The sequence below is a fragment of the Pezoporus flaviventris genome, unplaced genomic scaffold (assembly GCF_033815535.1).
Source record: "Pezoporus flaviventris isolate CSIRO_AGI_PZ_B2104156 unplaced genomic scaffold, CSIRO_AGI_Pfla_v1 ptg000040l, whole genome shotgun sequence".
Lineage (NCBI taxonomy): Eukaryota > Metazoa > Chordata > Aves > Psittaciformes > Psittacidae > Pezoporus > Pezoporus flaviventris.
Genome location: NW_026892588.1, coordinates 4,123,562 through 4,145,835, shown reverse-complemented (window position 1 = coordinate 4,145,835; position 22,274 = coordinate 4,123,562). Strand labels below are relative to the sequence as shown.

The 22,274-nt window shown below is 35.3% G+C and overlaps 1 protein-coding gene across 6 annotated transcripts in view; it reads left to right on the top strand.

Annotated features, from left to right (window-relative positions):
- CCDC18 (coiled-coil domain containing 18) overlaps positions 1–22,274 on the top strand; it is a 28,367-nt gene that overhangs the window by 4,423 nt on the left and 1,670 nt on the right. For 3 of the 6 annotated variants that reach the window (XM_061465465.1, XM_061465461.1, XM_061465463.1), the window contains 19 exons: positions 1,265–1,361; positions 2,152–2,273; positions 3,363–3,672; positions 4,562–4,662; positions 4,772–4,932; positions 5,584–5,804; positions 6,589–6,699; positions 7,270–7,401; positions 8,156–8,290; positions 8,894–8,971; positions 10,387–10,503; positions 11,725–11,892; positions 12,365–12,507; positions 13,002–13,165; positions 14,236–14,449; positions 14,742–14,768; positions 15,024–15,123; positions 16,091–16,207; positions 16,657–16,794. In XM_061465465.1, the coding sequence (XP_061321449.1) occupies positions 1,265–1,361; positions 2,152–2,273; positions 3,363–3,672; positions 4,562–4,662; positions 4,772–4,932; positions 5,584–5,804; positions 6,589–6,699; positions 7,270–7,401; positions 8,156–8,290; positions 8,894–8,971; positions 10,387–10,503; positions 11,725–11,892; positions 12,365–12,507; positions 13,002–13,165; positions 14,236–14,449; positions 14,742–14,768; positions 15,024–15,123; positions 16,091–16,207; positions 16,657–16,794 (2,656 nt within the window). Of the gene's footprint in view, positions 1–1,264; positions 1,362–2,151; positions 2,274–3,362; positions 3,673–4,561; positions 4,663–4,771; positions 4,933–5,583; positions 5,805–6,588; positions 6,700–7,269; positions 7,402–8,155; positions 8,291–8,893; positions 8,972–10,386; positions 10,504–11,724; positions 11,893–12,364; positions 12,508–13,001; positions 13,166–14,235; positions 14,450–14,741; positions 14,769–15,023; positions 15,124–16,090; positions 16,208–16,656; positions 16,795–19,672; positions 19,946–22,274 lie in introns of those variants that run through there. The other 3 variants (XM_061465464.1, XM_061465462.1, XM_061465466.1) reach the window with 3 other exon arrangements.

Genomic DNA, 22,274 nt, shown 5'->3' with positions numbered 1-22,274 from the left:
TCAGTATGCAGCAGTACCGAGTGCTGTATTTTTGGGGTTGATATGAAGAAAGTAATAGAAGCACAATTTAATGGAGAGAACATTTATATGTTATTCTTAATCTTACCTGTCTGTATGGTACTGTTGAAAAGGGTGCTGTAATTCCATCCCAATCCCCATTTCCCTTTCCTGTTTCTTCATTTAGCCTAGTGGTCGTGTGGCTACTGGAGTGCTAGGTAATTTCTTTTGGCTGTTGGAAGCTACCATATACAATCCTATCACCTCCAAAATGTTATTTTAAAGAAATGAGAGTGATAAATAACAAGGCTCCTGCCTGCGCAATTCATTTAGCTGTATTACCTGGGGCAAAAAGCCAGGCCTGAATTAATGCCTTAACAAAGCATTTCTTGAGCCTTTTGAATGCTAACCCTTTGTTTGGCTTGTGTACCTACCCATGAAATTGCCTCTAACATTCCTATAGCTAGACAAATGGAAATACTGTGCTACTGGTGAAGAAATGCTTTTATTTATTCACTGTTCATTCAGAGCATGTGGGTTAAAACTAGCTGTACTTAGTTACTAGTTGCAAATGTCAATAGAAAAACTAAGCTTCTGCCACGTATTAAAAGCAACATAGTATTAACAATTATTACAGGTTGTTTTTAATCAGTAATTACAACCACTTATTGTTCTTTGGCCGAGCAAACTGAAGTGCTTTAGACTTAGACTATTTTCTTTCTTATTCTGAAATCTTTTCTCTCCTACTCTGAATACTTTTGCCATGTCCAAATGGGCAGCACTCTTCAGACAGAGAAACAGTGATCCGAAGGTAGGCTGTACTTAGATGAGGAACTTGTCCTGTCCTCACACTGCCCATAGTGGAAGAAAAACATTAAGCAGTTTGAATCTTAATGAGCACTACTATCTCCTGCTTCCTTATCACACACGCTAATCCGGTCCCTAAAACGGGTTTTTACTGCTAGGGACAGGTGGATGATTTGAATCAAACTCTTTTTAAAGAGGAATCAGTTTAAGCGTTCTTGGTCTTACTGGAATTTTGCTTATGTTAATATGCCATTTATTTATTAATGACATATTAATATGCCGTTAATATGCCAAATTAATTTATGCCTCGTGACATTTTTTTTAATCTAGGGCTTGGAAAGTTGGAAGAAGAAAGGAAATTACCTGGAGCAATTACTTCAGGAGTTGTTTTTAGTATCTGGAGGAGAGTTACATAATGATTGAACTTTGTGAATTTTAAAATCGCTATGCTTCTTTGCAGGGCAGAACAACAAAGAAATGAAGCTTTGTTGAGCGTGGAGGAGCTGACAAGAGCTTTCAAAAAGTATAAAGAGAAAATAACTGAAACATTAGAAAAGGTAGCAGTTTATTCTTCACTTGTTTTTGCCATGCTGTTAGGTTTTTGCTTCTTCCAGTAAGGCAGCTAATAGCAACAGGTTCACCAGTGAGTCAATTGTTTCTGCTTATTGTTGGCCAAGTCATAAGAAAGGTGGGACAGGGTAAGCATTTGTGGTTAGAACTTCAGTTATTCAGTTTTAGATTGTCTTCTCACAGTCTGGACAGTCTGCATCTTTGGGGTATCCTAATGCTGCCTATGTTTCTTCTGACTCCTGCTTGCCTGCTCGGAAATTTACATTTTAAAAGCATATGATCCTTTTGAAAGAATTCTTTTGATTCCATCTGTATAAGCTGTTCAATGAAATATGAGCTAGAGAAGAGATAAGATAAAAATGAAGTAATCTCCCAAAGTTCCTGTGGTCAAAATTGTTAATATTTCTGGCCTTGTGGGAGGAGAAAAAAAAACAGGCCTGAGACAGTTAGCTTTTACAGAGCATTTTTATTTGATTAGACTTCTTTCCCCGTGGAATGTGGAAAAAGTTCTTGCCAACCACAAATATGCCCTGAAATATTAAACCAAAATAACATTACTTTTTTCCCAAATTGCAGGAAAAAGCAACTTCTTTGTTCCTCTCCTTCACCATAGGGAGCGACAGAATTATCTACAGGCTTACCAGAAAGAAAGAAAGAAAACAAAACAAACCAACCACCCCACAGCATAATGTTTATAGTATTCATTTAAGAAAATGCTGTTGGCCACAGAAGCTTAGATTATTGTTGTATAGTAACAAAAAAATATTGCTTTTTAAGGTTAAAGCTGAAGAAGTAATCTTGGGAAAACGTTTGATTAATAGTGAAAAAGAAAGAGAGAAGTTGAATGAAAAGTGTGTCAGCTACAGAAAGGACCTAGACATCCTAGAAGAGCAATTAAGGTAACTCAAAGGCTCTTAAAAAATCTCTGTACGGTGATTTGAGAAGAAACTGCATCTTACAACTCTCACTATGAACTTGCTGCTCGATACATGTAGTTCAAATGAAATCAAGACCAGTGTCAGTGAACACTTAGTATCAGTATCAGCAATACAACAGATGAACCAGAATACTAAAAAGGTAAAAAATGTTAGCATACGCTTAAACATTTCTAAATTATTTTCTCTAAATAATCCTTAAATCCACCAGCTGGTTGTCTTTAGTGTCATTAGGTTTGGACGAGTGTTTTCTTGGACAGTTTCAGGTATCCCATTCACATGTACTGCCCACACTCACATTCTTGTCTTAACAGTTGTTCTTTAGGCCATTTTGGCAAGGGTGGGCAGTGTGGGAGCACCTTTCCGCTAGCTTGAGCCTGTTGAATAGCTCTCTGCTCTTGATATGGATCTTCCTCTGGACTGCTGTCTATTCTCTGCTAACTTGCACTGGGTTTGGCACTCATCAGGACCTGTGAGCTAATTCAGTTTGCTAAATCAGGAGGTACCTAATAAAGTAAATGATTTGTGGTGGGCTAAAAATAGTTGGCTCACAGTACAGTCAGATAGGGGAGAGAAAAAATAGGACCCCTCCCTGTCTTGTTAGTAGCAGAATGCTAGACTAGCTCAGTCTTAGTACATTATCTTCATCCATTCTGATTTTAGTTATCATTACATAGTTATGTTATCCTGTTCTTAAATTTCCTTGGCTTCAGCACAATTAAAGCCACCTTGATCTATTTCCTACCAGTGAATCTTCTGATAGTACTTAAACCTTTATTAAATTGCTTAAGAATGAGAAGTAATATATTCCCTCCTTTTGTTTGCTGATAGCAGTTTGCATCCTGGTCTTTAGAAACAGTGAAAGCTTAGGACAGCAATGAAAACTCTTTGGTCTGTTGTATAGAGCGATGGTCTGTTGTATAGAGCGAATCCTAGATTTTGAAATGAAGGAAACTAGTAAAACAGTATAGTTATGGTGTTGCCTTCTAGTACTTTTAATAATGAAAATCCTCTATGTTGAGCTATACCTTTTAAATGGATATACTTCTTTAGGCAATTAAAGGAAGAGAATCATAGCATGAAAGAAGAAATTAAGACACTTGAGGTAAAGAACACTGAAATGGTGTCAATGCTGACTCGATCTGATCAGAAGATCAGGGAGCTTGAGAGTGAGCTTCATGAAAAAGAAATAGTACTTCAAGAGAAAAATGTTCTAATAAGTGAAAACACAGAGCTGAGAGATCTTATTGCACAGCAACGTATCCGCTTGAAATTATGCCATCAAGAAATTGAAGATTCAAGGGAAGAGCTCCACATACTAGAAACCATTATTTCCCAGTTGTCTCTAAGTACAGCTGAAGAGGTACAGAAACTGATACATCCTTAAAAATTGTATTACGTGTCTTAAACAATTCTAATTGACATTGCGTGCAAATCCATTGACATTCTTGAGAAATTATTTGCCTAAAATATCTTTGCTTTTTTAGGATGCATGGATGACATGTTTTCTCAAATGAAATAATTTTGTCTTCTCGTTCAAGAACAGGGAATTGATGCTTTGGATTGCTTAATCAGCCAGCATTTAAAATTACACTTTCTATTTCTGTGTTCTGTGTATTGATTCTTCAGATGCATGTATAATCTCTAAGACATGATGATGTCCTATTATCATATTCCACTGAGGTTCTTCTCAGCGGAACATTTACCATAAGGCAGACATATTTTGTCAACCTCCACAATGGAGAAATCAGAGCAGGAGAGATGTTTGTAGGAAATTTTTTTTTTTTTTTACTGTGAAACAGAAGGCACACCAACCCTGGCTGCAAGTGAACTTTTGTTTTGCCAGGATGAACTCTGGCTCATGAGCCTGAAGTTTATCATTAAACTGACTGATTGGGAGAGTCATGTAAAAATCCCAAAGTTGTGAACTGACTGGGGTTACTGGAGGAACTGTTTTTGGGAAGTCAGGAAGGGCTAGAGAGATGTATGGGGTGAGGAGTACACAATCCATCAGATGTGTTTATTTTTGAACTATAAATGTGAGTACGTGTAATGAAACCAAAATCAAAAAATGCTTTCTGTATGAGTTTGGAATTGCCAAAGTGACCTCTGCTGAAAAGAATATAGTAATTTTGTATAAAAATATATTTTGTATAAAATTGTATAAATTATGTGTATAACACATGAATTAATCATACTGTGAAGCAATAAAGTTGATTTTGCATTGAACTTGATTTTCCCTTAACTTTTAGTTTAAATGGCACCACTTGAAACACCAGCTATCCCACTCTTCAACAAAAGAAGCTCTCTCTGAGTCTTGTGAATTGAGTAAACCATTGATTGCAGACCAAAGGTATTACTTTCTGGTTATGGAATTATGGCAAGAATAGGCAGATAATAAGGTGGCATCAGAACTAGGACATACGAGGAATGTTAAATAGTTTTCTTCTTTCTTATAATAGCATTAAATTGGCAATGAAAGAAGCAGAAGCTCAAAAGACTTGTGCAAATCTAACTGTCTGTACTGGAGCCAAGCATCTTTCTAATGATAATGAAGGACAAGAAAATAGCACGTTATATGACCTGGAAACAGAGCTTGTCATATTGCTCAGAAGTCAAGGAGGTAAGCTTACAGGAGTAGCTGTGCAGTTCTGTCTGATTAACCCACAGAATAGGAATTTTTTGGTGGGGTTTATGTTGGTTTTATAGTGTTTTTTTTTTTCTTTAAATACATCTGTGTGAGCTAGCAAATATAGTTTGGTTGAGCAGGGAGCATTTTGCCACCTTGAAATTTGGGGAATTGTTATGTTCTCCAGGCACGATATTCTTCCTTCTTTTGCTAGTCAAGTTACTTGTTCATAAATATCCAAGCTATGAATCGTGTTGAAATAAACACATGTATGTTTTCTTCATGGAGGCTATGCTGAGGTCTCCATATTTTCTTTGATTCTTTTCTGTTGCAGAATTTCTGCTATTGTTTCTGCGATTACTGTTAAGACTCCTCCATGAAATGACTTCAGGGCACTTACATAATCACACTGTCTTCAATAATTTGGGAGTGTTTGGCAGTTGGTTTTTTGGTTTTTTTTTTGTTTGTTTTTATGAGTCACAGCTTTCCATTATATTATGGGGAAAAATAAACAGTTTTTTTTCAGGATACTATATGTGTTAGTTGAATGTGCTGTCATGATATTACATTTCTTTTTGGCTTGTATGATTATTGTTTGAGTGTTGGTTTGTAAATTAACCTTAAATTTCTTTTTTCTACTTTGAGAGAGGAGAAAATGTCAGCAGTTGGAACTTATCAGCAAACAATTTGAAAAGGAGAGGCAAAGATTCCAGAAAGAGACAGAAGAATTACGCACTAAACTGACAAAAGCAGATGAAGAGAATTCTTCTTTGAAGACCAGCATGGCTCAGAGAGCCAGTCATTTCCAAGTCATGCAGGAAGACCTATTGAAGAAGGCTTCAAAAGCTAGTAGCTTAGAGAAAGAAGTAAGTTTTTAGCAGCACTGAAAAGATACGTCACTTTTTGATTGAAAGATAGTTAAGACAGTAGTTATAAAAAAGCTGCCCTATTATTTTAAAAATCTGGCTTATTTAGGAAAAATTGTAAATAAACTTTTGAACAAGCGGGAAAACTTATGTAACAGCCTTAATTTGTTACTTGCCAGAAAACTTAAAGCTGACATAGTTAGTGATCTTTACTACTACTATTTTGATTCATTATGCGGAAAATATGCACAGTCTTGTGGCTTCCATATGGTTGAATTAATGTGTAATCTTAAAATGCAGAAACACTTATATTTTTCCTCTTTAAATATTAGTACAGTTGCCAGAGATTAACATTCTTACTGAAGAGTAGCAAAAGACAGAAGTGAAGCTTCAGCTAGCTCTTGTTTGGTTGAATAAGTTAAAATGCTGATGTTTACATTCTGGTGCTATGTGTTTACAGAATTCCAGCATAATGGCATTTACAGTATTTCCTAATAATGGCCATACATGTTATAAATCTGCAACAGCTAATTTATTCATATGACAGTAACAATTACAATTAATTGGATAAATTTGAGGTAAATTATCCTGAATTTTTCCCTTAAGTAATAAAGCTTAATAGATCATACAAAAAAAACCCCACACCCAAATAAATAATTCATAACACTAGGAAGCAGTAGTAGCTAAAATGGAATTGGTAAAAGCATATACAAGTAAGAAAGTATACACAAATACTTGAATAAACAGTTGTCTTCATGCTGTTTTGTGCCATATTTAATTTCAGATAACAAAGAAATCTTCTCAACTTTCTGTACTTGAGAAACAGCTGGAAGAAAAGACTACTGTTTACTCTGTTGTTGCAACAAGAAATACTGAGTTGGAACAGGAACTCATGGTAAAATGTTCTCAGTGGGAAACTACATTTATGTAAAAAGACAGAAATGGAGATTAAAATTCAAGTGAAATATATGTAGACCTGTGAATGAAAGTCTTCTAAATGGTAGTAAGTGAGGAAGATGATCTGACATCTTGGAGCACTGTAATTCTTGTCTGGGTATTATACAAACTCTTAGTTTTGAGAAGGGGTCTAAGGTGGCTAGAAAAAACTATTTATGTGGTCCTTTGAAATGGAAAGCTGTATTTTAAAGATTCCATCTATTGATGTGAACCTAGAGCTGCTTTTTGTCTTTGTCAGAAGTTCCTAGTTCCAGTTGTTATAATCTGCGCCACCTGTCCACCTTGGTAGATACGTTGTCTCTATGCAGTAGCTGCATTTAGTGGCGTTCTGTAACTGTGTTACAGGTGTGACATCCTTGGAGATGAAACATGCTGTGCGTAACTTCATTATTTTCCATTTTGTTCTTTTATGAAATCTAGCAACTCAATCATCAAATAAGACAGTATTTAATAACACAGCTAAGTATTTTTATTAAGTTGTTTTATTATTGTTGTTGCTGTTTCCCAGGAAAAAAACAGACGCATTTATGAGCTGGAAACAGCTGTCAGTGAAGAACATGAGAAAATAACTTCTGCCTTTGAAAAAACAAAGTTGGCTCACCTTGAGCAGCACAAAAAGATGGAGAAACAGGTTGAACTAGTAAGCGCTTCTCTGTGTGCTTGCATGTGTGAGTGATACACTTGATAACTTTTTGTCTGTGTTAATTTCTTTGTCTTTTTAGTAATTCTGAGGCAGCTGTCCAATTAAAAATTTACGTTACAAAGTTATATCTTCTCCTTAAATTTCCTGATTTTTAGTTCATTTTTCCATCTAACACTACATAACTGCATGATTTCCCTCAGAGATCTTCATATCCTCCTGCTCAACTGAAGAGAAATAGGGACTTAAGAAGAATACTGTAAAGTATAGCTTTTTTTCCTACTGGGGTTAGACCAGGACAGCTTCTAACAATATTCTCTTGTCTGCTGAACCTCTGCCAGCCTGAGCCTCACGAGCATCTGTGTTCAGGGAGAAGTGTTGGTAGGTTTTTCAGTCTTTAGAGAAAAATTCTGTTCCTCCATGTGATTAGGAGTACAACTGTGGCTATTTCTAGCTGTTGAGGAAGCTTGTCATCTTCTACTAGAGAACGTATATGCATGTCTTACTGTCTTGGCTGATGACAGACAATTACACTCTGCCTGCCTTCATTCTCTTGATACTCCTATTGCTTTAAAATATTAAGCATTTAGGATTTCTTGATACTTTTAAGACTGTGCAGTACTGCTGATGGCAGGAATGTACTTACTTTTCATTCTTAAAGTGATGGGGGAATAGAACCAAATGACATATTTAGATGCACAAATTATGTGAAAAAGCTTATTAAAATAATAAACCATGAATTACTTACGGACAGCTTCAAAAACAGCTGGTGAAGAAAGATCAACAATTAATTGAACAAGATAAAACAATATCTATGTTGCAAGAAGATGTTATACATAAACAGCATCGCATTGAATCATTGGATGGGATGCTGATAGAAAGCAGAGAGGTAAGGTTGGACCTTGACTTTCGTTAAATGCAAATCAAACAAGTGTTTCTTTAAATGCAAATCAAACAAGTGACTAATAGTGATGAAAACAGTATCAATAAACACATGGAAAAACTGGAGAAAATCTAAGATCCTTATGGTTTTGCTTCTTAATTTTTGTTTGAGTAATTGACTCAATCTAGTCCACATCTCCTACTGCTTCTGCTATATATTGTACAAACTTTAATGGCCTTTCATTATTTTCCATCTCAGCATTCTGGTTTTGTCTCTGGTTTGCTCCTTGGGCTCCCCACTGTAATCAAAGGAAGGAGATCTGGATAAAGAATATTTGTCTCTATTCTGCAGTAGGTGGAAACCCAAGAATATTCTATTATGGCAATGCTTTATTCCTTTTAATAATTCCTGCTGCAGAATATGAAGGGACACCTATCAGGAACCAGATTCACTTCAGAATATGATGTACACAAATACAGTATGCCTGCAATTGTGTTTTAAATACACTGATTTTTTTTTTCCTGATTCTTTGTATGGGGTTTTATTAGTTAGATTATTGCTACTATCTTCACATGCTGTTCTCTTAAATAAAAATATTTGTGCACACAGGAAATGGAAAATCAGAGTGTCAAGAAAGATCAAGGATTGAAGATCCTGAAAAGTCAGTTAACAGAAGAAACAGTCAGAGTTAGTAAGCTCTCTGTAATTTTCAATTAATAGTTTTAAAGCTTGCAGTAATGGTGTATTTCCTTTTATCCATAGAAAAACTATAATAAGGTTGCTTTATAGAAATTTATCTCATGTAAGTATTTCAGAAGTTACTAAATTGAAGTCTTCCCTTTTATTTTTAATTGAAAATATTATGATGAAACCTGCAGTGAGAGATTATGCAATGCATAATTGCTTTATTAAATTGCTGTAGTTACTAATAAGTCAGATTTGTTCTTGTTGTACTCTAGAACATCTAACAAAGAATATTATGTAGATTTTTGCTCTAGATACATTTTGGACATATGTGATATTATCGGTCATGTTTTTAGCCATCTGTGCCTCTTCCTAGTGTTTGCCTGATTAGTATTTTCAATGCAGCACTTGCCAACAGTACATTAATAAACCATTGCCATGTGGTGATATACCACAGTTGGGTTTCAAACAGTATTCAGTCTTCAGGATATTACCGAGAAGATACTGGGTATTTACCTGGTAGCATGCTCTTTCTGAACTTGTGTTGGGTCAGTTCTCTATTCAAGTGGCTTTCTAGTATTTGGGATGTTTTCCAGAGATTTAAAATTAAGACCCATTATAACTTCTTTTCAGAAAGCTCTTGATTTCGGGGAGGAGAGGGGGGTATACATTCCAGTATGGTTTAGAAAACTGGTAGCATCTAAGCATTAGCCAATCTGCAGCTGAGGACAATTCTCATTTATAAGAAAAGTCTTCTTAGCACTGAAAGTGAACAGTTAAAAGTTCAGTTACTATGAATTGAGACCTCTGGAGTTTGTTCATTATAATTTTTATCTGTTCAAGATTATAAAATGCTTGTTAGAGATTACTCAATATTAAAAGAGTAAAATAGATGAACAGTGTTGACATTGCTTTCTTTTTGCTTTTAGTAGAACTTGGGCACTGACAGTGCAGAAAAAAAAAAAGACTATTCAGTAGGTTTCTGAGAGAAACTGTACTAAGAACTGAGTGTTACTTTTGAGAAAGACTTGCCACAACTCACATGGTGATCATTAGGAATTTATTTATACAATTCTGTATGTAATAACATGTGGTAGATTAATGATCTGGTGTTGGGCACATGTTTGCTTTTAAATTCTAGCTACTGAAAAATACTGGAATACTTCCTCATAACTGATAGTTTAATCTGATTTAAACACAGACTAAAGTATAGTAATTTAATTTCACAAGTGATTTTAATTTCTGAATACTTTTGCAGTTTTGAAATTTATCATAATCTTCTATGTGTGTTTTAATACTCTGGATAAAAATGAGCTTTTCAGTCATTTTGCACAAAGATGGTTTTTAACACTTTTTTTTTAGATTACTTAATAAAGGGTATGCCATTGAATTTTAAGTGATCTGTTACATTCAATTAGGTGAGACAACTTGAGTCAGCACTAGACATATATAAGGAAGAAGTTGCACTGTATCTGAATCAGTCACAAGAAAATAAGGAATTATTTGAAAATCAGCTCAAGAAGAAGTCTGAAGAGGTAACAGTTTGTTTGAACAACTCTCCTGTATTGCAGAGAACACTTGTTACCAATGGTTTAATCTAAAAGTTTGTCTGTGAAATAGACAAAACATTTGCAATGGGAACTAGGCTGTAAGCTGAAAAAAGACTGAGGGTGAAGGGGAAAATCATAACTAAGAAACAGTGGATAAGCTTAGGGAAAAGAAGTACTAAGATAAGTGGAACTGTTGAAAGAAGTAACAAAATCAGAATTAAGTGAAAGAAAGCATTATCTTTGAGAAAAAATTGAGAGAGCACCATTGCAATACAAACTTAGGTGCACATAATTGATTTGTGTTTCAAGTACCGTAATGGGGGGAGAGGTCCTGGACACAAGAAAATTTTTACTTCAAGCCCCTGAGTTTTATTATACTTTCCAGTACTACATAAAAGCATGAAAGAAATAAGTTTAAATATTAGTAGTATGAATTTTTATTTGTGAGGATGCCTAACCACATGAACTAATTGCCATAGCAGGCTGTTCATGTCAGTGCTACCCTACTTGCTGAGAGAGAGGTAGAGTCACCTGGAGCTTGCTAGACCCTGTACAGGAGTAACTAGATGGAAATTGATGGTCTGTGTTATGCATAAGCCCGTGTTATTTACTGCTACTTTCTAAGCCCTAAAATCTGTTGTTCTTATGCTGCATGTGAAATGCAGTATAAGATGGATGCTGTGTGAAACTCAAGGGTAGCAAGTGAGGCTTTGTAATTCATCACTGAGAAATCAGACCACTCAACACATGACAAGATAGGCACTCAGAATTCCTGTTTTTTATTGGAAAGACTGTTGTCATAGAGGCAGGAAGAAATAAAGGGGAGGACTGAGAACAAAATCTCAAGGAGAAAACAAGCACTTGCTGAGAAATAAAAGTGACAGAAAGAAAAGCAATTCAGTAATTTAGAAATGAAAAATCTTTCTTATAGATGTTTTTGAAATATTGACCAGTATAGGTAAATTTAGAAAGCAAGAAGTCAAAACCTGGGGCTGTTATGTTACTTCTTTACTCATGTTATAAACTACAACTCAGTGATGAATTAAGAAATGTGTTACGTACTGTTGAAACTAATGCAGTAAATTCAGAGCCAGAAGTTTTATTGAATCATAGGTGTGATTCTGTGCTTATTGAGAATGAAGAGAATAACTGATGCAAGTATAAATAAAAATGTGTTACTGTAATGGAAAATCAATGTGTTTTCAGGTTCTTTATTTACAGAAAGAAATAAAAATAAAAGATCAGAATATTCAGGACACAAATGAACAAAATATTCTTCTACAACAAACTTTGCATCATCAGCAGCAAATGTTACAGCAAGAAACTATTCGAAATGGGGAGCTGGAAGATAATCAAATTAAACTTGAAAAACAGGTACAGTATGCTGGGAAGTGTCTACCCATAAAGACAGATAGTTAAATGCTTTTATATATGATTTTGTAATACCTTTAAAATCAGAATGTTTCTTTGGTAACTGAGCAAATAGTTATTATTTTAGATACATCTAAAATAAAGAATTTAGTGGTTTGTTTTGTCTTAAACTAGGTTCTATGCTATCAGAAACTCTAGCATTATTATGGCTAAACACTTGGAAACTCAAGACCTAGACTGCAGTTAAGGAGAGATGTACTGAAATTCAGAAAGTTGGATCTTGTTGTATTTACTAGAAACTATTTGTCTTTCAAACGTGACTGCAAAGTTCTAGTCTTAAATTATAAACAATTTTACACTATGAAGAAATCATTTGTGTTAAAACTCTAGTTATGTGAGTTGCAAGACAAGGATGTATATTTCTTTGGTATGTAAAGTTTAAGTGCCAACACTTTTAAAATACCATTTTCAATAGGTATCCAATTTGGAACAAGAGCTTCAGAAGCAGAAAGCCTATGCAGAAGATGAGTTGAGAAAAGTAGAGGAGAAGCATTGCCTAGCTGCTCAGGAAGCAGATTTAAACAGAAAGAAGGTGGATGAACTTAATAGCACGATCAGGTACATTTATAATAACTGAGAGGTTATTCTGCAGATAGATATGTCAGTAAGAAAGACTGCTGTCTAAAATGGTATTCAGCTATGTACTTGAATGTACTTGAATGTAGTTGAATTGAGCTATGTAGTTCAGCCTCTGTATGAGCATAGACTGGTAATCAGAAGGATGTTTTTAACAAGCAGAGGCATGAGTTTCTGGAACAGTCTTCCAGTGGAATTAATGCAGGTTCCAGCAACCTGTTTATCCTTAAGATGGAATTTCATAATGCAGTTCAAGTCATACATATATCAAGTTCCTTGTCATTTCAGACAGCAGACTCTAGGAGAGCTTGCTAGTCTTGAAGAATATGGTTTTCATTGCAAGAAAAGCGTACTTAACATGACTTTTTAAATTCTAATTTACTCACAAATGCCTCACCCTTACACCATGTGAGGACGTGTATGTAGGCGTTTGCTATTACAAGGTTAATTTTGTTCTGGTTGCTTCTTTTACTTAGACAAATTAAAATGGAGATGGATCAGTGCAAGAATGAACTTACTGGTATGGAAAAAGAAGTTGTGCAATTAAAACAAGATGGTGAAAACAAAGCAATGCAGATAAATCAATTGGATATTACTTTGGAAGAAGCACGATCAGAACTCAATGAAAAGGCAAATGAGGGTAATTTCTAAGGCTTCCTTTCATCATGCTATTACTTCTGTATGTACTAGATTAGACATTTTTCCTTTGCCCTGTTTTATAATCAAGTACATCAGAGTCAAAACATAATAAGATGGGGTTTTTTTTTAATCTGTGGGTAATTCCATAGTTAAACAACACCCACACCCCCACACCCCCAATCCTAAAAACCCACAACCTTTTTTAACAAAGCTTTACAAATACTCACTTTTGTGGGATGCACCTTTACCCCAGATGAAGTTTTTACTCATAAAATGGAATGCAGATTCTTAACGTGATAGTCAAGCAAGACACATAGGTTTAATAATGGCATGTGTTATTCACAAAAATTCAACTCTTTAAACAAACAAAACCCCAAAAGAGAGTCTATAGACTTTTCCCAAGGCCATGTAGTGATAGGACAATGGGGTCTATCTTTAAGCTGACAAACGGGAGATTTAGATTAGATATTAGGAAGAAATTCTTTCCTGTGAGGGTGGTGAGGCCCTGTCACAAGGTGCCCAGAGAAGCTGTGGCTGCCCCATCCCTGGCAGTGTTCAAGGCCAGGTTGGACAGGGCTTGGAGCAACCTGCTCTAGTGGAAGGTGTCCCTGCCTGTGGCAGGGGCTCGGAACTGGATGAGCTTTAAGGTCCCTTCCCACCCAAACCAGTCGGTGATTCTGTGATACTGTAGAAATAACAAACTTTCAAATCCCTCTTCCTCCATTTAATTTAACTTTACCTTTCTTTTAAAAGAGGAAGCATACTACAATTTTCCTTGCATTTTTCACAACACCACATTTTCAGTTAGTATGTATTTTTTCCTTGGCCATATGTTTTTAGGTACATGCTCATATTTCAGGCTAGTTATAGATTGAGATATATAAGAAGACACTTAGGTACCATGAAAAGGTTGCTGTATAACCTCAGAAGTCACTGTTTTTCTACATTTTCCTAAAAATAGTGATACTGAACATTGATTATGACCACAAGTGCTAGTAAGCAGCAGTGTTGCATACTAATCATCATACTGATGATTAAACATTTTGTGTTTTGTGTGTGTTTGTAAAACAGTGAATGAATTAGAAGATAAGCTGTTTCAAAGTGAGACTTGCCACACGGAAGCCTTACAGAAAATAGCAGAACTAGAGTCAGCATTGCAGAATGCCCATGGAGAATTAAAAATCACTTTAACACAGCTTCAGGAATTGCAAGATGCATTGCAGAATGCACAGTCCTCTCTGGAGGAGAAGCAAGTGGCTATCGTGAATCTAACAACTGAGCTCAGGTAAGCTGGTATCTTTTCCATCATGAGAATTTAGCTGTGTTAGGTTTTCCTTAGGAATAGCAAGTAGTTTGTATGGTCTCTTTTTATATTCTTAGCAGCTCTCTGTAAGTTTTAGGGGTTTGTGGCTGTAAAGTAAGTTGATGCAATAGCTTATCAGCTCAGTTCCGATTTCCAAAAGTGGTGCTGAATTCTTTTTTCCTTTTTTTTTAATTCTGATTTAAAATCAACTACAATTATTTGCTGAATCCTAAAGCTGTGAAATAATAATAAGAGGAACTACTTTCTTTTACAGTGGAATTGTCCAGTTTCCTTTCTGGCTATAAATTAATGTTACTATTCTTTTCTAAGAACATCTTGTCCTAATAACCAATTAAATAACTTGAATGATGTAGTTATTGAGAAATCTTCACCTGGAATATAGTTAACAGAATTATTTCATTTGAGTTTGTTTTTTTGCAATCATTCATTAATTCACCTTTTAGAGTAATTTAGCTTTAAGTAATAGATCTCATCATTTTCAAGCTAGATACTAGAAGCTAAGCAACTGAATGTGAATTAAACATGAGAATTTCAGGTATTGCAAGGGAGAAATTGAAGACAGAAGGCAAGAACTCCTTGACATGGACCAAGCACTGAAAGAAAGGAATTGGGAACTGAAACAAAGAGCAGCTCAGGTTAGATCATTTTAAGTATGTTATGGACAATTATTCCTGTTATGTAGTAGGTAACTTACAAATAGCCTGCTAGATTTAGTTACCTTCACATATCACTCCAACCTATACTGTTAATATAGCCACAGTGTCAACCTCAAAACCAGCTGTGTGTTACTGAAGCCAGTACCAGGAGCATCGTTTGTGCTCCCCTAAGGGACTACAGGCTACTGTTTTGATAGAACAGAAGCCTTGTGCAAACCTGTCCCGTAATTCATCCTGAGCAATAAAGCTATAGGACAACTGTTGTCATCTTGATGTTTGATAAAATGAAGGGATGATCAGCACTGAGGTGTGCTTGGAGATGATAGATTCCTTTTGCTCTGTGGCATATTTTATTAGCTCTAAAGCAGCTTCTAAATATAAAACAGTATCTTTATAGTGAAGAAGTTTCTGTAGCTTACTTAAAATAATATCAGTCTTTTGGTCTGGCTTCAGGGTTTGACACCCATAATGAAAAAACTATTCTTCTGTCACTTACAATTAGCCTTCTAATAGCTGCTTCCTGCAGGAGCTACCAGCCTGTGTATGCAGGAATATTTGGGAATCAGAGAGAAGGAGGGGTGGGGATTTAAAAGCAATTTATCAAAGCAGTAGGGATTTTTGCTTTTTGCCTTGGCAAAATTTGGCACCTTCTTACAAAATGGGTTAGTATAATACATTGAGAACTAGGTTTGTGCTCTCTGTATCTGAGGACCAAACATATTCAGTTACAGACTTCCCCAACTTGCCTCTTCTCCCATTGTGTTTGGCTCCTGTTTTTCAAATGGGACAGCTTGGCTGCATTTGTACATTGGCTATTTGAGAAAATGCTCTTGAGACTACAAAGGATTAGTTTCATTCCTTCTGCTTTTGTATTTTGTAATACTACTGAAAATCTGCATACTAGTTCAAATTAAAATACTTCCTTCTCTTCCTTTTTTACCTCTAGATTACACAGTTGGATATGACAGTTCGTGAACATAGGGGAGAAATGGAACAACAAATAATTCGATTACAGTGCAATTTAGAGAAGGCAGAGCTAGAAATTAAGGAATGCAATAAACAGGTAATTTTTGCTTAGATTAAAAACTCTGTTTCTATAACAAAGGGCAGTTAATTCTATGAGAAAGTCTGGTCCTGGGGCAGAGTATCTCGCCAGGTTAAAATTAGAAGAGTAAAACTGTTTCCTTATTGTAGGGACAGGGAAGAGCGTACCTAAATAATGTACAACAAAAAATATTTTATGTTTTGCAATTAAATAATTAAAATTAAAACTTTTGCAGGGATATACTAGTATAAAAATGAAATTATTTCTTTTACTTGATATGCTATAGCTCCCAAACTGCTTTTCTAATGAAGGAAAATGTTGACAAAATAAATATAAACTAAAAAATTGACAAGGGATTCCAAAGTCAGAGGTAATACTCATGGTATTGGTGAATTTTGTTTGTTTGGAGGGGTTTTATTGTTCTGAATTCAGTAAAATATCTGTTCTGATTTAATTGCATTGTTCAGATTGAGAGCTTAGAAAAGAAACTCCAACGTTCCAAAGATGAGCTTCGTGGAAAGGAGTTTGAATTGCTCCAGAGAGATCAAGAAATAAATCAGCTGAAGAAAAAAACTGAAAGGAAACAACTAGAACCTCTTGAAAAGGTAAAATGTTCCCTGGACACATAAGAAATGATAAATTTTTAATGCCATTGCCATAACTGCCTAGCAGAAGTGATACGGCGTCTCTTTAGAAGTGTCATTACTTCTCCCCAAGTAATTGCATTTTATATCTTGGTGTTTCCTGAATCTTAATCCCCTAAAGTTAAGGCAGTTTAATGATTTAAAATAACAAATTTAATGGCACACTCTTAATTGCCTGCTTTGTGAGGAACTCTAAATATTGATTATGTTTAGTAACCCGATGTTCTGGACATGGTCTTCCCTGAAATGAAATGAAATAATATGCCGTATGATGACTGCTTCTTATGACTTGGTTATCTGTCTTGTGAAAATAATTGCAACAAAAGAGCACAGAGATCTAACATGCTTATAGGAATGAGGAGAGGAAATTTTCTGGCGTAGTGAATGGGAACATGCAGATAGAATAAAGAAAGTTTTAATTTATGAAGTGATACAAATCTGGTTTTGGGGCATGAATCACTCTCTACAAGTACAATGCAATTTGAGATAAACAGGCTTTCTGCAAAAGTAAGTTCATTCAAAGATGCTTGCCAACTAGAGGTAAACACCAAAACCAGACTGGCTCCTGCCATTTTGATTATGCTGCATTTGGGTGTTGTTTCTTTCCCTAGGATAAGATATCGGAGAAGTCTTTTTATGTAGTCACCAAAGGCTCTTGATCTGTACTCTATGGGGACTTGGCTGTGTCACAAATGAATATGAAGGTTCTTTCACTGCAAATTAAAGCAATGTCCATTTTTCCATCTTGATTTCTGTTAAAGGTTATTTATGACAGTCGAGATCAGGACAGTGCCTGCTGCTACCCTTCACACTTACCATTAACATATTGCCAACTTTTCCTAGGACTCTGGGGAGGATTCTGAAGGATTTCCTAGCTAGGCCCTGTACAACTGCTGATTAGACCCTTCCTTTCCAGACAGGTTGTCTTGTCACTATATTTGCTAAGGAATGCCACGTAGCATCATGGAAGAATGATATAAGAAAGTCATTGAAAATAGACCTACTCCAGTCATGTTCCTTTAGAGACTTGGGATGAAGTAAATGAAATTTCAGGTTTATTTTCATTATAGTAAGTAGATAAGACAATGGATTTTGGAAGTATTCTGCATAGAGTATGAAGTACATAGCAGAGGGGTTCTAGCTCCATTTAGATTATGATATGGTTGCTTCTTTGTTTGAAAGTTGAGTATATTAACGTGATGTAAGAAAAGACTTTGTTAGTAACACACTGCAGACTGACTGACCAGTCTTCCACAGAAACCTTTTGTCCTAGTTCTAACAACTCAATTGCCTAATCTATCTGGGGAAAAGGGGTGGTGTGTGTGTAGAGCAGTGTGTCTGTGTGCTTTGCCTGGGGGTATAGTCTGTCTCATTCTTTTTCCTCTGGTCCATTTTGCCCTTTTGGGATCCACAAAATGATCAAGTCATGGATATTGTAGTTGAATTGTTCTTTGTTCTCACTCTGCTTTAACCTGCAGTGAAGATCTTGTAACAATACAGCATTCTGCTACCTTTAGTAGTTGTAAGTATTCCAAATAAAGGAAGAGGAAATATCTTTCTGAACATTCAGAGTGGCCATTTCACTTTTCTGTGAAATTTAAATAATTTCTTAAGAAAGAGATTGGCTTAAGCAAATTGATCTTATATGGCCCCAGTTTCTTACTGAAATGAGAAATGAAATTGTGTTAAAAATGGTAAATGAAGTTAGAAAAAAATTGGTGCTTACAAAGATCAGTTTTTTAAAACGGTAATTTTTATCATGTTTTTGTAAAAGTATACGTGTATAAAAATAATTAAAAGTTATTGTCATAATCTTTCCTTTGCTAGCTGTAAGCTGCTTATGTGCTACTGATGGATGTCTGTGTGCTCTATTTATAGCATTCCTTATGAAGAATAATATTAAGCTGAACAAGTATAGATACAACATAATCACTTTGATATTTATAATTAACAGGAGCCATGCTATAAAGGGATGTTATGCAATATTAGTGGCTGGTACGGCCTCTGTTGTGCTACAGTACTGGCTAACGTAAGCATAACTGCTGCATATGGAATACTAGAGAGACTGGTTGTCTGATCAGCTAAAACTCCTTTTTGGTGTTTTTCTGCAAATGAACTATCAAATATTTAGGTCCAGCATATAAGCCTGTTTTTCAAAGGAGGGGATTGAGGGCTGAACCTCTAGAAATAAACCAAAAAACGCCCACCTCCAACCACAAACATACTGTGTTTGCCTACATTTATTTCTGTATCCTTTAGAAAATCCAGAATATTTACATTAATGTTGATAAGATTTTCTCCATTTGTATTGGTAGAAATCATAGGCTATTTTCCTCTTGATACTTGATACAGTTGATAGGGGTTTTACAAACACTTCCTGAATGCTCAGAAACCAAAATTGTTAGGAACTTAAATATGATAATACAGTTCATGCTTTAAGCCTTCCACAGAGGAGTTATTTCAAAAGACAGTGCTCCTTCAAGGGGTACATTTTTACAGTGATTTGTGTATTAAGATATTTTTTCCCTTCAAAATGTTCTGGATCTTATCTTCCTACTTATCTACTAGAACTTAATATATGTTGAAAAAATGTGTGTATTTTACTCATTTTGTAAGGAAATGCACTTCAATTACAGGAAAAAAATGCATTAGTTACTTCAGTCTGTGGGGCAGAATTTGAGGAAGAAACCACGATTTGAGACCTGCAGCTAGTTTTCTTGAATTTGTAAGATAAATCTTAATATTGAAAAGTAACATCTTGGTACAAAGTGGATTTAGATATGGTGAATTGAATGCAGGAGTTTAAAGGAAGCTTCTGATTACAGGTGTTTTGTTTCAGGGGCAAGACCTGTGAAGGGAAGAATGTTGCTCATTCGACAAGCAGTAACCCAGGAATGCTGTGCTGGCAACATGGTTGTGCATTCAACAACATAATTGAGCATTCAGAAAGGAAATTCTGTATTTGTAAATGATGAATATGGTTATTTGTACTGAAACAAACTGCAACTGTTTTTACTCTTTCAATTGTTTCTGAGATTATTGCCTTGATGTTATTATTGTTAATATCTTGATTTATTTTTGAGAAATAAATTTTAGTTTTTAAGTATCTTGAGTTGCAGGAATTAATGTTGGCTCTTATTTTTTCCCAAAGACTTTAAACTGTGTACTTGTGTTTCATATCCAACTTAAGAGCACACTGGTATTACCATACAAACAATTTTTGTTTGGGAATATGAATTCTCCTCCCTTCCCCAGTGTTGGAGACAAAATATCTTATTAAAATTGACCTATTTGTAAGATATTTTGGGACACTGATTTGATAATAGACACTGGCAAAACCAAATCCATTATGTTTAAGATGCAAATGGGTGTGGGACAGGGCCATAAAGTTTGAACTATTTTTTTTTCCCCAAGCTAAAATTCATCCAAAAATTACTATTGATTAAATTGGCATCATAACTATGTATTCTAAAGCATATTTATTTCCAGTTTTCCAAAAGTACTACACAATTTAGCTGGTAGAAACTGGACTAGCGGACTCAGTTCTTTACACTTTCATATTCACATAAGCATCAGAAACTGCAAATACAGTTATGAGGCCTAAATCTGACTCTGCTAAATGCAAACATGATCTATGTGTGTTAAGACGTGATTTGTACTTTAGAAAATCAAGCAAGTAAAGTTATCTGACATAAAGTAGAGGAAGAGAATTGAATATTTTACAATTTAAAGATAAGGCTTAAATTAAGTGTTTAGTATATTAAAAGTGTATCTCAGGCAACAGATATATCTGTTGTATTTCAGCAGCTCTGCAGGTGGAAGTGTGCTAAACTCCTTGGGTATCAAGTAGGTGTTTCACTACCTACCTGTTATGCAAATATGTTCCACAAATACAACTTTAAGTGGTTATACAAAACCAGGCACCTATTTTGCTACCTCTGACAAGGTCAAGTTACACTCATCTAAAGTATTTCTGCAGTTTCAGATTATTTATTTTGCTGTTATGAGAATTACTATGTAGCAAAAAAATACTGTGTTTTAAATCAAGCTATTTGTTTCTTTACATAACAGCAAATGAAATACATTACAATTAGGTTGATCAGTGTAATAACTGAAAAATATTAAACTACTTTAATGTTTTCTTCTCTTTAGGCGCATCCATTTTCCTTCAGGCTAGAAATCTATGCATCAAATTTCAGAGAGTTTTTTAAACCAGAGGAACATGTAAGCCCTTCAAACCAGGATTTCAAGTGGAAAATGTAACCCATCTGTAATTACAGTTGCATCACAACACTACTGGTATTCCACTCCACTAACGGAGTGTTGCATAAAGCATCGCTTGCTCCGCCTACATTGACTAAATATAAATGTGCATGAGCAGCAAAAGCAATTTGCTTGATATCTGAATCAGCTAAACAGCATTTGCACTGAGATTGTGTGTCTGGATGCCAACTTCGGTGGTAAAACTGCGGGTCAAACCTGATAAATAAGTAGAACCATAATCGCATTTTTCTTTGAATAATTACATTTTAACTTTGAATGCCATCTTGCCGCTTTGTTGCTTGCCTAAGAAGTTAATGGTTCCACTTATACTGTTCAAGTGAATTTGTTTTGGAAAGGAGGAACATTTGTATATTTTTTTCTCTAACATCATAATATCAGTTAAATTTTTCTATAGAGTCTTTTCTTGCGTTACCAATCAACTTACATGAATGTGAATACTGGAATGCTAAGTTAATTCTTCTGAACTGCATTGCATTAACATGGGATTACTGAATCCTGGAAAACATTTGTCTGCTATAATGGCATTGCAATTAACTGAATGCTGTTCTGAAGGCTAATTGCTTATTAAAGTGATTCTTTTTTTGTCACTCAGGATGGGTTATAAATTTCACCAGACACTGGTTTTCTTTCTGAATGTAGCATGCCCACAGTTTCTGTATGTTAAATGACAATTGCACAAAATTGCCAGTCCAAATGTCCATTTAATTGAGAGTTTATACACAAATTGGTGGAGTATTTTCTCCAAAGCTAAAACTGAATCAGACATCATGCTAGTTCTGACACTAGAAAGTGTTCAAAGAGGTTACAGATCCAGTAGCAAGGATACAGTGGAGCTGGTCTTCCTGGCTATTCCCCACTGCCAGCATACTTGCTAACTTTTCCTATTCTTGGTTGGGAACAGTGCAAAAAAGAAATGTGAGGAATCTCTGTAAACAACTTGTTTCTGTAAAAATCCACATCCAGTTTTTCAATTTACTTTTTCTGTAAATCCTTTTAGGACTCTTATAATAGTAAGGCATCAGGGAAGAAATACACTTCTCATTCTGTTGCAAAAGAATGAGGAGGATGCTGTAAGTGTATTAAGTCTGAACACCTTAGGAAGAGGGATCCCATTTTGGGTGTAGTTTACTTTCGATAGATGGGAGTGGAAAACTCAA